Source organism: Ambystoma mexicanum, chromosome 5q, assembly GCF_040938575.1.
Source record: "Ambystoma mexicanum isolate Mex_15411 chromosome 5q, UKY_AmexF1_1, whole genome shotgun sequence".
Lineage (NCBI taxonomy): Eukaryota > Metazoa > Chordata > Amphibia > Caudata > Ambystomatidae > Ambystoma > Ambystoma mexicanum.
In genome coordinates this window covers 365,942,117-365,956,808 of record NC_090933.1, presented here as the reverse complement: position 1 = coordinate 365,956,808, position 14,692 = coordinate 365,942,117, and the positions used below count along the sequence as shown (strand labels likewise).

At 45.2% G+C, this 14,692-nt stretch overlaps 1 protein-coding gene across 1 annotated transcript in view; it reads right to left on the bottom strand.

The window, feature by feature from the left end:
- Positions 1-14,692, bottom strand: part of METTL4 (methyltransferase 4, N6-adenosine) — a 331,121-nt gene that overhangs the window by 73,349 nt on the left and 243,080 nt on the right. The window contains exons 5-7 of the mRNA XM_069620861.1: positions 12,876-13,050; positions 7,708-7,814; positions 7,340-7,434 (exon numbers count right to left, since the gene is read on the bottom strand). Of these exons, the coding sequence (XP_069476962.1) occupies positions 7,340-7,434; positions 7,708-7,814; positions 12,876-13,050 (377 nt within the window). The remainder of the gene's footprint in view (positions 1-7,339; positions 7,435-7,707; positions 7,815-12,875; positions 13,051-14,692) is intronic.

The window sequence follows — 14,692 nt, the reverse complement described above, 5'->3', positions numbered from 1 at the left end:
TGCTTTAGCATCCTTATGTGTACTGGTCCACATTCCCCTGTGGGCACAGTTAGCACCAGGACACAGGGCATGTTACGGCCTTCCCACCTGGGGACCTACAGGGCCCCGGCCTCCAGGCCTATTGTAGCAATACTCTCTGGGGTGCTTACCCCTCCTCCTCTTCTTGTCCCTCCAGTTACTATTTTGCACTGATAATTCCTTGAGTCGCGCACACTCCCCCTTGTTGCGCCTATCACCTTCTTTTCCTGCTACCCCCACCGGGATGACATGTCCAGCACGGCTCCGAGTTGTTTCCAAGGGTATGTTGCTTAGCAACAGTGCCCTGATGCCGTTGGTCCGCTTCCCCAGCAACGGCCCCACCGCGTCTTTTCCGGCACTCCCACGGATGATTGCCATAGCAACGCCTCAGTGAGTAGGATTGCACGTGATCCCAGCGGCTCCATTCACCCTTTCCTGTATTTTTAGATCCGATAACACTGTTCAAATCGCTCTATGTGGCAGTGCAACACGGAGCAGCGCCTGCGGGTGCGCAGTACTTCTACGTAACAAACTGGCCTGGTGTTTTTATTTTACCAGTATCTGGTTTAACATCCCAGGTGCCCTTGACTCTCCCTGTAACCTCTAACCCCCCATTTTAAGACCAACATTGAGCGCTCATAACCTAGGCTAACCCGACTCACGTGTTCTCTTTTCTTTTTTCTGTTTTCCTTTTCCTCCACTCCCATTGCCATCTCTTTCAATGCAGTGCAGTTTGGCAACATTGGGTGAACGCTTCCACAAACTGGACCCGTGAGTCGCCCCCCAGCCTGTGAGTAATTTTTTTAATGTTTTAACCTGGCTTCTACCTATACACTTAGGTGAAGTACATAAATCACAATGCTGCATTGCTTGCCCATTGGGGTGTTTTTCTGGTATTTTCTGTATAGGTTACTGCGGGTGATCCTTCCACGACGCCTACAGTATACCGTGCACATACTTGATTCTATTGAGTAAGTGCACCGTGTGGTTAATATTTTACCTTATATCAACACTAGTGTTATTTAACGTATGACTTCTTACATCCGCTTTTTTTGTTTCTTCATACTTTATGTAGAAACAGGATACCAGTTCTGATGAAAACTAGCCCACCATGGGGGTTTAGTTGAAACTAGGATGAAGGGGACGTGTTCCTCCCACTTTCTTAGAGCTCAAGACAAGAATCAAACAGATGACAATCGCTGGAATTGAGATTGTCTCAATACACTGGAAATTAGTTGTATTTCTGTTAGTTTGCCTTTCCTTTCGTATTATGTTTTCCAATGTGATACCATGGTTGACAGCAACTTGTTGTGGCTGGTTTTTTTTATGTGAAATAGGTGACACCAAATTAGATTGTGATTCGAGAAGGTTATCTATTTAGGAACCTGACTGAACAGGAAAAGAAGTGTGTTATATGCTTCAACTTCCATTTGTTCTCCTTGTCCTTTACACAATACCATATTATACTGCACAACTCTGTTCCCTATTAATTGGGTGACATATGTATTCGTGTTTTCTTTCATTCGGTTTTTTTAACTTGCCTGTGTCATAGCCAGCAAGTTGCAGCTACGTTGAATCATTAAACATGATACACATTCCCCCCTCCTTCCTTTGTATTGAAATGCCTAATACTTATACAGAAGCCAAAACTGTTGGCTTTTCCAATGCTTGTTTTTAACAGGACTGCAGTGCAGGACAAGCAAAGTTATTATAAATCGAGTGGTTGAAGGCAGACCTAGTTAAGACATTTGTATTACACCAGTAGAGCATTTACAACCCCAAATAGGTCATTAACTCTCAAAAGACTGCTTTAAAAAAAACAGGAGCAGGCAATTTGAGTGCAAAGTTTGATGGTAAGGCTTGAATAAAGCAAGCTCAAAGAGTTCTCATGATGAGGTGTTTTGGGTGGGATGGAGCAGGAACTGGGTGGGAATGGCCATAAGGATTAACATGGCCATGGGCAGTCATTGGGTGGGCAAATAACCAAACACCACCTACAAGGTATGTGTCCATCCTCATTTGCCATTTTCCCCTATCTGTAGTCTAATTCTCTAGATTCGGTTTATAGTGGCGCTAAAGCACCACCTTATACCCCACACTAGCACAAGGCCTTTTCTAGTCTGTCTGCAGTGTGGGTCTCTGAATGTGTTCATTTTAACACTGAGGAATGCCTGGTGTTGTCGCTTAACATCCATGTGAAGACACGTTATTTTCAGTGCACAGTTCCTGACTCTTAACATCTCATGTGGCATATACCCTTGAGGGTGTAGTAGGCCTCTTCTCTACCTTCTAGGTGCTGCGCCATAACTGTTAGCTACATCCAGGGAAAAGCGGGTTGCAGGGACACCAAGGGCGTGGCCTACCATCGTGCACTGCGGGTACCAAACAACTCAGACATTTCCATCACATGTTTTGTGCTTCAATGTTATAGGTGCCGACAGCTGGCAATAACTTAACGCAGGTAGACACTGTTCCCATCTCTAGATGTAGTTAGCGGCTGTCCAGACAAGTGGTCGACTGTAAATTGGTCGAAAGACAAATGGTCGACGTAATTTTGGTCGAAAACCAAATGGTCGAATTTTTTTTTTTTATTTATATATGTATTTTTTAGGTTTTCGTTTAGGGAAAAAAAGGTTTTTTTTAGAAAAAAAAGGGGGTTGGCGGGGGGGGACCTCCCCAAAAAAAAAAAAGGGGTGAAAATAATTTTTTAAAAATTCGACCATTTGGCTTTCGACCAAATTGGTTAGACCATTTGTCCAATCGACCAAATTTTTTCGACCAAATGTCTGGTAACCGTAGTAGCGGGTGGAGGGGATTAAGGCCATTCTTGTTTTAAAATGTTCTTTTACATCAATCTCTTTCCTTGAAAAAACATATAATTCACCACAGGCTTTTGTTTAACTATGTTTCAATCCATACGCAGGCAAGAAAGCAGAAAAACTAAAGCAGTGATTCATTAGATGTAAAAAAAAAAATAATAATCATATTATGTGTCAAGATGCTTTACATTTTGAATCAAGAACCATAAATTGAGCCAGACACAAGACCTGCTGGTGTTTGAGTTAAAGTATGAGAAATCGAATTTCATTTTGTACCATTTGCATAAAGTAGTTTAAGTACATTTCCAGTGACATGTACAATCTGGAGCATTAAACACGGGACATTCATCACCGCAAACCCCTGCAGTCATGATTTCATAGTTAGAGGCTCGGCTCCGTCTCCTTGTGATGGCTTACTTTAATTTGCATCCTCTTCCCCTTTGTAAGCCAGAGAAATAAATTGCTGCAATCCTTCACTAAGAAGATGTGTGCGTGTATCAAAGTGCATTCGCGGCAACAGTGGCGCTGAACAAGACCGACAATAGTCATAAATACCAATATTTGTGAGCAAAACAAAACGTAAAGAACACGTGTGAGTCATCCTGGCCTTCCCCCTTTTCTTAATATTTGTATTCAAAGTTCACCCGTGTGGTTAGACTGCTCTCTAGTGGCACCTACAAAAATCTTGAAGTTCTTTAACTTGCTATTCTCAGGTTATGCGTCCTTCTTTCACTCGTTGTATTACAGCCGAGGCCTGCTCGGACTGCAGTCCTGGGTCGCCACTAGCATAAAGGGGTGGATGCCACCGAGGCCGAGAAACGTACCTTTATTATACAGTGCAGCGTGAGGGGCCTACAAGAGCACTGCCCGGCTTTCTTTTCTCTTGGACGAATAAGTAATGCCACGTTCTCAACAGGAAAAGGAAAGACATTCACTTCATACATAAACCCGACGCAATTGTAGAAGACATCATTTACATGAGTATTAGCTTCACTGCTAAACAATGGGCCTCTTAAAGCAAAGAGTAACAACACAGACCTACCGTATAGAAAAAATGAGACAAGGGCCATGACAGCAAACACGCATTGACAAAGATAATAGTTTTTGCGTTCAGTGTCTTTCTTTGCATTTTGCGTTTATAGGCACCAGAGCGCAAGGAGAAGAGGGCAAAGTTTCAAAGGAGGGTGTGATCATGGGTGCAGGGGTGCAATAGAATGAGAAGGGGACTAGAGCAAGGGAGGAAGCCATCGATAGAGGGTGCCATCAATGATGAACAAGATGAAATATGACCGCGAAAGGGTGGGAGTGAGAGAGAGGATGGGAGGTGGTAGAGAGCGCGAGTAGGGTGGCGGAATAAAGAGGGTGGGCTGGGTCTGGCTAGAGCGAGAGGGGGTAGGAGTAAAGATAGTGTGGGTGGGGATAGGGTGAGGGTAGGGAGAGCAGGATGGGTGGATGGGACTAGAGTGCTGTGACAGCCTAAAATATTTATTTATTCTGCATTTTTAAAGCGCTCACACAGCCCGCGGGCATCGAGGCGCTGTTACAGGAAATCTTTTTTTGTTTTTAGTTGCATAGTTGCTTGTCTTAGTTGCGTATTTATAATGCGCTTAAATACCCAGCGGTTTCTAAGCGCGGCCCCGGGGATCGAACCTGTGTTGCTTCGTGTCGTCTTGCTTCGAAGGCGAGCACGCTGCCGCTGAGCTATCATCCCGGGATATGATAGAGCCATTCGACCTTGGGTATGGCAGAGCGCAAGTACATGACAAACTAATGTGCACCATTCATACAGTGTTTATTCCTTGCGTGAGGAAGACTGCTGTTTCCACTTGCAAGGACAGTGCAGTGAAGAATACGCACAGTCTCTGCACGTGTAGGCAAATCATGTTAGTGTGAAAGGGATGAATCTCTGGTTTGGGGGACCTTCCGGTAGCTATAGACAGTGCCGAGTCCCTATTCTGAGGCATTGTTGTGTGGTAGTAGGCAGAAGCAAATAAACATATAATCATACACTAGAGACCAATGACAGATCTCTAGGGAATTTCCTTGTTATCCAAGCGCCACATATGAGCGGAGAGTAACAGAAATGAGAACTGCATGCTATTACATGGTCGGGATTTGAACAGGGCCTAAACTGACAGATCCCTGGTTAAGGTCATCTATACCATAGTTGGGGACGCCCCCAACACAGCTGAGGATACAGGAATAATCTCTGTACTTGACTAAAATGCCAAAATGTAGCTGGGGCCAATGTGCTTTTTGGGCTGGGAACTCCTAAAATACCAAAAGTGGAGCCTCTGCTTAGCTTACTCATCATGGATGCAGGACTTGAAACCTGTCCTGGTGCTTCTGCAAAATCTCATGTTTGCAGCAGGAAGACTCCTCACTCCTCACTCCTCCATCCCCGACCCCAATCAGATCGGTCTCTTGGAAGGCCATCTGCTGCCTCACCTTGCGAGTGGGTAACACAGATCCACACTGCTTAACTGTCTTTCATCATTCGCTGTCTCCCAGTGATAAACCATTTCACAATGATATTGTGGTTACTGAAACCCATCGTGATCGTTTTCCTCTCTCGCCTATCGCAAATTTGGGCAGAGTTTACTGCAGATAGGGCCTCTGTGTAGTCACTTTGAATATTACAACCACGACAAGCCGACACCTAGAATCTGCCTTCCACTGCCATCGGTAAGCAAAACCTGTAAGAGCGCTTTGCCCGTGACCTAATGCTCGTACAAACACGACAAGCCGACACCTAGAATCTGCCTTCCACTGCCATCGGTAAGCAAAACCTGTAAGCGCGCTTTGCCCGTGACCTAATAATCGTAAGCACATATTTCGGCTCCCCGATGCACGGTCTTCCCCGTTAACACCTTGAACATACCTCTGGGCAGTCCTGAGTGCTGCATCTGCGACCTAAGATTATACTGCCTGCTTTTCTGCTCCTTGGACCCTTTCTACCAGTTGTCCAGCCCCCTTCCATCTCTCCTCATGCCCCTCAAGTCTATGAAGTAAAGAGTTTGATATTAAGCCTCCATTATATTTTCCTCACTTTCAACAAATAGTTATTATATGTCTGTAATTTTATGGGATACATTACTCACCGTAATCGTATTTCTGATCCTTGTATCTATTTAGATTCACATTCTATGCATAGGCCGACATCTAGTGGAAGCTGCAGAGTATTACAGTTGTTGTTTTTAGAAAGTCGAAAAGGGATGTAGGCCAGTAATACTATCCCTAGTCTGACGTCCACTACATATATGGACATATGCGATTTACAATTCACTATTTGGACCTATTTTTTCAAATTTTATTTGGTGGGAAACCGCCAAACCCACCTTACGGGAGTTCGTCTTGCTCACTATCCTTGTTTGCACAGTTATATGGGGAGGCTTTGAAAATAACATTCCAGCACCACTTTTGGCTCCCTGTCTACCCTTGCCTTTTGTATTATCCTACCACCGCTGCATTCGATATCCCCAGAATTAGGCAGTGGGGTTCATCACAGGTCCTTCACCAGTGCACAAGAACAACGCCAGTTCTGGTCAGGCAACACAAGTCCAAACAATCCAGTAGACTGTGGAAAATCAGGTACACACTTCAAGCCTAAATTCCTGCAAGCATGTTTTAATAATAGCCTGAAGCATTCTGCAGCAGGGACGGTAGCAGTGGATGATGCATTTACTGCATTAGCAAGATTGAGGCAAGGGTACCGGCTAACAGACATAGGGGGCAACATTCTGCCTCTTGCCTACAGGGAAAACAGAAGTGACGTCCTTCTCATGTGTGGGCAGGCAGCAGGAGGACAATAGGAGCCAATGACGCAAACACATTGAATTGCTACTTTAACTGACTCTCGGAGATTCATTTTGTCAAGCGGTATTTACATGCAGGGGACCACCAACACCAACATTAAAAATGTGCTTTAGGCTTCTCCAAACTGGAAAGGCAAGACTGCACTTTAAGATGAAAACCCAAACACGGATCTTAAGACGCATGGTATCTGCTACTGAATAGAAACGGGAACAGATGTCGCCATTTTGAAACCCTGCCAAGGATGAACTGAGCCAAAGGATCTCGCTGCAAAAATAAAGGGGAGGATTTCAATTACCCGGATGTAGGAGCATGTTTATCACATACGGGTTAACTAGTGTATCGGCTTGTGGATGAAGTATACATCAAACCCTGAGCGAAATTACTTTTGACACCTCAGTTGACTCTCCAACGGGGAGGGGCGCATTTCCTTAAAGTGATCACAAATAATTGGGGCATCTGTGAATCGAAGCAGCGCAAAATGGCAAAAGAGAATGAACTCATGAAATATTTGAAAATCACAAGCAAGACTCTGACCAGTATAGATTAATCTACACGTTTACAGCAGCAGATGGCCTTGTTTGCCATACAAACAAACCATCTAAAAAAAGAGGCATGCATGAACTGACAAAGCGTGTTAAGCAATGCGAGCAATACTGTGCTGCTAGACACGCTGCAAAATAACGTACCAGTGAGAGGAGGTTTGTGGGAGTGGAGTGTGCAGGGCACGCTGACAATTAACTTGTGATCCGGAACTGGAACCTCCGTCACCTCGGATTTACTTCTAGAGCCAACAAGAAACAAAAGACCCGGTGAGCGTGTTACTGTGCACTGAGACAAACACTGTGCCAGCGAGTACGGAAAGTACACTCAGAACCGTGAGCACCAGGTTATTTTTTTTTTAAGTGCAGTGAAGCAGTTGGGTTAGCACTGTGCATTATACATTTAAATAATACTGTACACCAGTCGGTTACGGTAAATAAAAAAGACTGTCTACTATTGCTTAGGAATTGCACTATTTGCTCTTTTTTGATAATGTGCAAAGCTATCTGCCTACCTGGATGGCGAGCACGTGCCTGTTCGCAGCCGTCCGAGTATAAGAACTTCATATGGCTTCTTGTGCGTTGAATCCAAGGGAAACACAAATTCCCCAGCTCTGGTAATCTGCCAGGGAGAAGTAAGATTTACTGGAAATACACGTGGGCGTTCTGCATTTATCTAGTCTGGAGCAGCTGTGCCTTCGTGGGGTTTGTATAAATATTATTTTTCAAAGTTTGCAGTCTGAATGCGACAGTTTTTATTAGATTCCATCTCTTAGCCTTTTTTCAGCGATTAGTCATTTTGTACGTTGTTCCAGTTCTATCAGATTTGACAAGGTAACCATATTCCGAAAGGAGACTCTTTCGGAGGATGTGTTGCGCACTCATGTCTGCCTCTTGAGGTCACGTCACGTCATCGAGCAGGCAGGCCCCACAGGCGGCAGGACAGGACCTACAGTGCGGGCCATGTGGCACTGCCCGCCAATCACAACAGGCGAATGACGAGAGGAATCTGGATGGGTTTCAACATACCGGGCCCGATTCATGGAATATTTGTGAGTTCAAAGTGAATTTGCACTGCTGAAAAGTGACTTTGCACTGCCAATACAAACCCTGATTCATGCAACTGTGCAAAGTTTATTTTTGCCGGGCAAAGTCATTTTGTCCTGCAAAAATGACTATGCGCTGACTTTGCACGGCAAAAATACACTTTGCACAGTTCCGTGAATCAGGTTCAGTGTTTATGTTGGCAGTGCAAAGTCACTTTTCAGCAGTGCAAATTCACTGTGAACCAGGCAAATATTCCATGAATCGGGCCCACAGTGTTTAATTTGCGGAGTTAAGCAATCAGGACTTTAAGTGGGCGGAGCAGCGACCCAATAAGCTCCAAAAACTTCTCCGAGCTGGGGCACCCACTAATAAGCAACTGATGTGATGAAATCTGAAAACATGCTGCAGCTCACTTGTGCTAGCTAAGAATTGCAGAGAATGAAGAAATCAATATACAAGCTGTAAACAGAATGCATTTAGTGGCCTGAGACGTCATCCTGTGCTCATGCAGTCTCACACCAACAGCTGAGGCTGTCCACACAAGTCGTATATATGGTTCATTGTTACAGACATTTTACTGTTAGGGTATCCCGTTTTGACAAATACAAATGAGCACGAAGCCCAGTGTGCATTACATTCTCAGAAAGGTTGCATGCTTGAATTACTATCACAGATATTTTTGGCAAATCGAAAAATCTGTAGTCATCCTTATTTTCCCAATATGCTTGTTGATTGTATGCAAAACAGCAGGTACCATCCTAGGGGGCGTTTGTCCCTCCACCCTTTATCATATGCGATTCATTTATGGAATGAGGGTGATTTACTCACTGATTTAATTGTTTTTATACTGAGTGAGAGTTTGATTTATTTACAGATAGTTTTTTTTTTAAATTGAGTCAGAGAGAAGTGTCTTTATAAAATATAGACTAGATGCATACAAGACCATTTTAGGCAATTCTGAGTAACCCAAAGTACATGTTTTCAGGGTTTCATAATGTATTCTTTTGGGCAGGAGGCCCTTGTCTAAGTCCTCTGCCCAGCCCTTTCGGTCATGACCACTATTCGATAGGCCGCACACGATGGTTGCAGCCCCCACTCGATTTCTGATCCCATGTAAAGCCCTGTCCGAGGTGCGAGATAACATAAGGTGAAGATGTCATTCTGTACATTAAAGCATTTCCCCCATCCCTTTAGACATTGGGAAAGTGCGGAATGGATGCTGTAACCACCTGTAAAAAGCTGCATTCCAAGCTTCCCTATGGGGTGTGCTCACACTGCGCTCAGTCACAAGTAGCCCCAGAGGAGGTTGTGTCTTTCCTCCTCCTGCGCCAGCTCTAATAGAGTTAGAGCCCTTGCCTTTGGCCTCTACTGTGTGCTAGGCGATCTGTGCTCTCATTAGAGGCCCTCACTGTAGGACCTCTAAATGGGGCGGCAGTCACCCAACACACAATAAAGCCTGGTAACACAGGCTCTACTTCGTCAATAACATGTTTCCCCTCTTGTTACATTGTACTCTAGTGATTTTGCAGGTGAGGTCCAGGCAAGTGTCAAAGCGTGAGCGTGACACCACACGCATCCCGTGCCTCTCAGAGCTGCCTGTCTGTCCTGAGCTCACCGTGCTGTTTATTCAGAGCTCCGTGCTGGTGCTCTGTCTCACTGCAGAAATTCTTCTGAACCTGTGTCTTTCACTCTGCTGCAAAATACACACAGCTGCTACCTGCAAACATCTACAATCTCTGAGGCAGGTATGGTAAATTAGTTACTTTGTTTAATGACAACTGATGTGTGTTAGGGAGAATTCTCAAGAATGTGCTAATTTCCCTTACCTTTTGAGACCCCCAGCAACTTTGCTGGATTTCTAGTATTTAAATTTTTACCTCGAAAGAGTGCAAGCCTTCTTCCCCAATCTTCCATGAATTTTGATGTATGTTTTACTTTTGTGTTCTTTGGATATGGAGTTTTAAAACAACTCCATAGGCATCATCTTGTTCTTGTGTGTCACACAGCACCTTAAGTGCAGTGGCACAGGGGTGTCTTTCAGACTCTCCAAGGTTCAAATACCTTCTCTGGGACTGACTACTGTCTCCCAGAGCATGTAAAGTTAAATTGACTTTACTAGTCTCTTTAAATGTACAGACCCAGCACACACTATCTTCCTATAGTGTGCTGGAGGGGTTGCCTAGCATCCCCTGAGTCTAAACACTCATGTAACAGTCAAATGTTACCCTTTTCTACTTGAAATGGCTGCTGGCAGTGGTTTTTAACAAACGACCATGATTTTTCCCGACCGCGAACACCGGTAGCTACAACTACTCAGCCATGTTTTCCAATATGGCGGCCAAGACCTATCTGTAAAAACGGACACCGGTCGACTTTTTTAGACTTTTTTTTTAGAAAAGGTCCTTCTTGTATTTAACTCTGCGCTCCAAACCAGGTTTGGGCCCTTTGTTCGTTGGCCTTTGGAAGCCCTCCTCTGGCGCCTGAGTGTCTGGGGTGGACAGGATGTGAGGGAGGTGCCCGAAACTCCCTGTGCTTAGTCTCCTAGGAGACCTGAATGCACTCTGGCGTGATTGGCCGGCTGGCTGTCCGGCAAGGGCAGCCACCCTGCTGTGTGAGTGACAGCCAGGCTGGAATGAATGGGGGAAAACTGTTCAAAAGCAGGCCTCTCGGACTTGGAAAGCAGAGTCGACCACTGGAACGAAAGAACCAAAGACGAGCTGAAGGAAGATGACTGCTGCAACTCCTGGTCCACCGGTAAAGCCCTGCTGCTGGTCCGAATTGCCTGAAACTCTATGGACAGAGAAGCCCTTCAAGGTTAACTTCTTCCCTTGAGTTTGGTGGGAACAACCAACTCGTAAACTGCCTGGACACCGTCCCCAAACTGGTCGAATTTTCTTCAGAGTGCTGTTGAAAAGCGGGTAGCCAGTGGGAAGGATATCAGTTTCTGGTATTTAAGGCACTCACATCTTAAACCGACATTTTGCCAAGCTTGTGGCCTCTTCCCTGGCCAGTGCAGGACCCTCCCGACGTGCTCCTTCTTCTCCCCACGACTGAAGCTCAGGAACAGCAAGATCTGCAGGAAATGCCAGGAACAACTGCCTCAGCTACAGCTCTTCTTCATTTTAAAGGTACTGTGCAAGTGCGGTTAAGAACTCTGGCCGCAGTGAAAGTTTGTGAAACTTTCCCAACTTCGAAGGCTGGTCCTTCCCTAAACCAACATATAACTTTTCGTCTGACCAACTACTTCTAAAAAACCGTGGCAAAGACTTAACCGTTTAGTAGCAGGACTGTGCTATCCTATCCAAGACTCTGAAGCATTGACTCTGGCCCAAGCGTATTGAATTGAATTGCTGGTTGTAGTGGACTGAAACTATTTGCCCTACCTCTGAAAGTATGTGTGCTGTTAATTCTTATAACCTTGTCGTTTGACCCCTTTTTAAAGTAACTGAAGTGCCATTTTGCTCCCACCTCAGGGGAGCTGAACTTGTTCAGAAACTGATTGGTTGTGCATTGTAGTATATTCGATTGTGATATTGAGCTGCTCTTGCTAGTGGAATGTTTTCCAAATTACTGTATATATAAATGTATATTCTTTTACCAAGAAACCTTGAGTAAGTGTTTGTTTGAATCACTGTGCTTGCTAGTCCTTTGTGTAACCTCTTGTACTGCTCACTTTACTCTTGAGATAAGTCTGGCTGCTCAGCCACTGCTACCACATTACTGTGTAGTACAGGCTTGTACCAAAGGTGAAATTGTACTGACACTTGTAGTCTATATTGTGTACTGTTCCCAAAGGGTACTGCATATGATTCTGCCTAACAATGTGTCAAGGGCAAAGACGGCATCAGGGCCTTTCCACCCTTTCAGTTGAAAGGTGCCATGCATTAACCTATGGAGGGTCCCATGTTCCCAATCAGCAGTCTTATTAACATGGCAATATATTTCTCCATATATTTCTTTCGTTCTGGGGCTTTAAATGTGCGCTTTGCCGCACACGCCTTACAAGCTGCATTTGTGGGAGCCCTTGTGGCAGTCAGTTACCCTGGAGTATACAGGACTGTTATCACCTCATTACTTTTTTCACACTGCCACACTTTCAAAAAATATTTGATAATTGATGTGTCAAGGGCAGGGATGGCATCAAGGCTTTTCCACCCTTTCAGTTAAAAGGGGCAATGAGCCTCGGAGGGGCCCCAAGCAACAGCCCCATGTTGCCAGTCAGCAGTCTTATTAATGCAGCAATATATTTGTTTTTATATTACTTGCGTTCTGGGACATTACATGTGCGCTTTGCAGTCTGTAATGTTATATCCTGTCATTCCATTGGGCCAAATTGATGTGACATCATTTTCTGTGATGTCGTCATTATGCTCATTACTATTTTTGAAACGTTAAGATTCCTACAGATTTTGGGTCACAATGTTGGCATGTATGCACTTGCATGTTCTTCTTCCTCTCGCCCCGCCCCAAAAACGTTTTGTATTGCTGTGTTAAGGGGTTCGTTTTAAGTCCGTTCGAGGGGAGAAGGTTGCAAGGGCGTGTGTGTGAAGAATATGTTGCAGTAATTCAAACTACCTCCAATAAAGGCACGTAGAAGGTTAAAAAACAAACTTAATCTCTGGAAAAGTAAACTCACTTTCACCCAATGCCATTCGGCTAGAGGCTCCACCGACCAGTGAGGGTAAAGCTCCTCTTTCACAAATCGCAGGTGCTTCTGTCGGTTAGTGACCCAGGTGATGACAAGGCAATTGGGAGCCGCCAGCTCAGGAACAGGCAACTGTTTTATTTGCCACGTCGGTAAGTATCCGTATCTAAGCAAATTAGGAAAACAAATTAGCATGGACGGGAGTGGTCAAGATATTTGTACAAAAAGTTGCGTACCAGACTGCTCTTTCAAATAACATTACCAGCAGGCACACCGTTTTAACTGTGAGACGCCAGCGACCTCAAGTGGTGAATTTTATCTCTGCTATTTTCGGGGGGTGACGGGGAATTCTCAATGAATTTCCATTTTTACGTGCATTTAGAATCATAACCCTACTACTGTTCTTATTTCTATTAATTTGGCAATACCGGGTGAACAGTGACTCGAGACATACAAAATGCAATTTCAATTACATAAAGACGCACAAGTTCTTGGTAGAATTGTCTCCAGCACACCAGGGAAGCATACTTTAAGAGGTCTGTGGTTCAAATTTGACACCATCCTATGTAAATGCATAATGTAATGTAGCCAATATATAACAATAATACTACCAGCAGCAGCATATATTTTTTACCAAGATCTGCTCCACCCACGGATGTGGAGGACTAATTTGAGACGCTTAAATTGCGGAGGGCAGTCGTTTTTATGTGTATGTTTCTGCTATGCTGGCCGCTGGTGACATTCAAAGCAGTGTTCCTACTTGTCCAGAGAGAACTCTGATTTTGGGGGGAGATGTGCGAGTCGCACATACCGAAGGCAGCTAGCGAGAGTAGTAGGAAGCCAACACAAGGCCCCCAGTACATCTATATGCCGCTTTAACCACAGCAACCCACACCAGAGCTCATTTTCGTCAAAAATGGTATTTGGCGGTAGGGACCTGGTACGTTTGCACAGAGGCATAACCAGGTCCCCGTCGCCAAATTTTCGTAATTTGCAAAGTGAGTAAATGCGAGCATGGCGGGCAGCATGTACAATGGATCCCTATGGGGTTCCGCCGGCTTTATGCTTCTGCATAAAGCCGGCGGAACCCCATAGGGGTCTACAGCATTTGCGTCGGCATGAAAATCCATGTCGGCGCAAATGCTGGAGCATTTGTATAGCGAAGAGGAAGGAAGGCGAAGGCGGAAAGGCAAATTGCGTTTCACCCCTCCTCTCCGCCATACAAATGATTGAAAATGTGGCAAATGAAAGGTGTCAGCCCCGTTTCTTGGGGCGGGCGAAACGTGTGGCTATATGGGGTGCATTGGCCCTGGGGGGGGGGGGGGGGGTGCAGCACCGCAGCCGGCGCCGGGTCAGAGGTGGCACTCGTGATGTGAGCCTACCCTCAAGAGGGTAGACTCAGGTCATGAGCACCACTGCTATTGTAGCCGACCCCAACCCGGATAACATGTTTTTAAAAAATCCCTTACTAGTAGTGAGCACGCCTGACTTCTTGTCCCAGACTCCCGGCTGCCTGACTTCCTGTCCCACCCCAGCTACTTATTGATTGGCTGGGACAGGATAGGAATACTCCCAGGTGCGACGGGTACAGCGGCTGATGATGGCGAGTTTTAAGGTAAGTGAAGAGTGAACACAAACAGTGTGGTAGGCAGTCTACTACCTACCACCTCTTTGTGCTAATTTGGGGCTCGCTCCCCCTTACCATCTCCCATGCCCCCAACCTTCCAAAAACACTGCCGCTGTCCCTATCTTTTTTCCCTATCCCAACTCCCCTCCCCAAAAACAAAAGCACTTTCCCACCCCCGAAA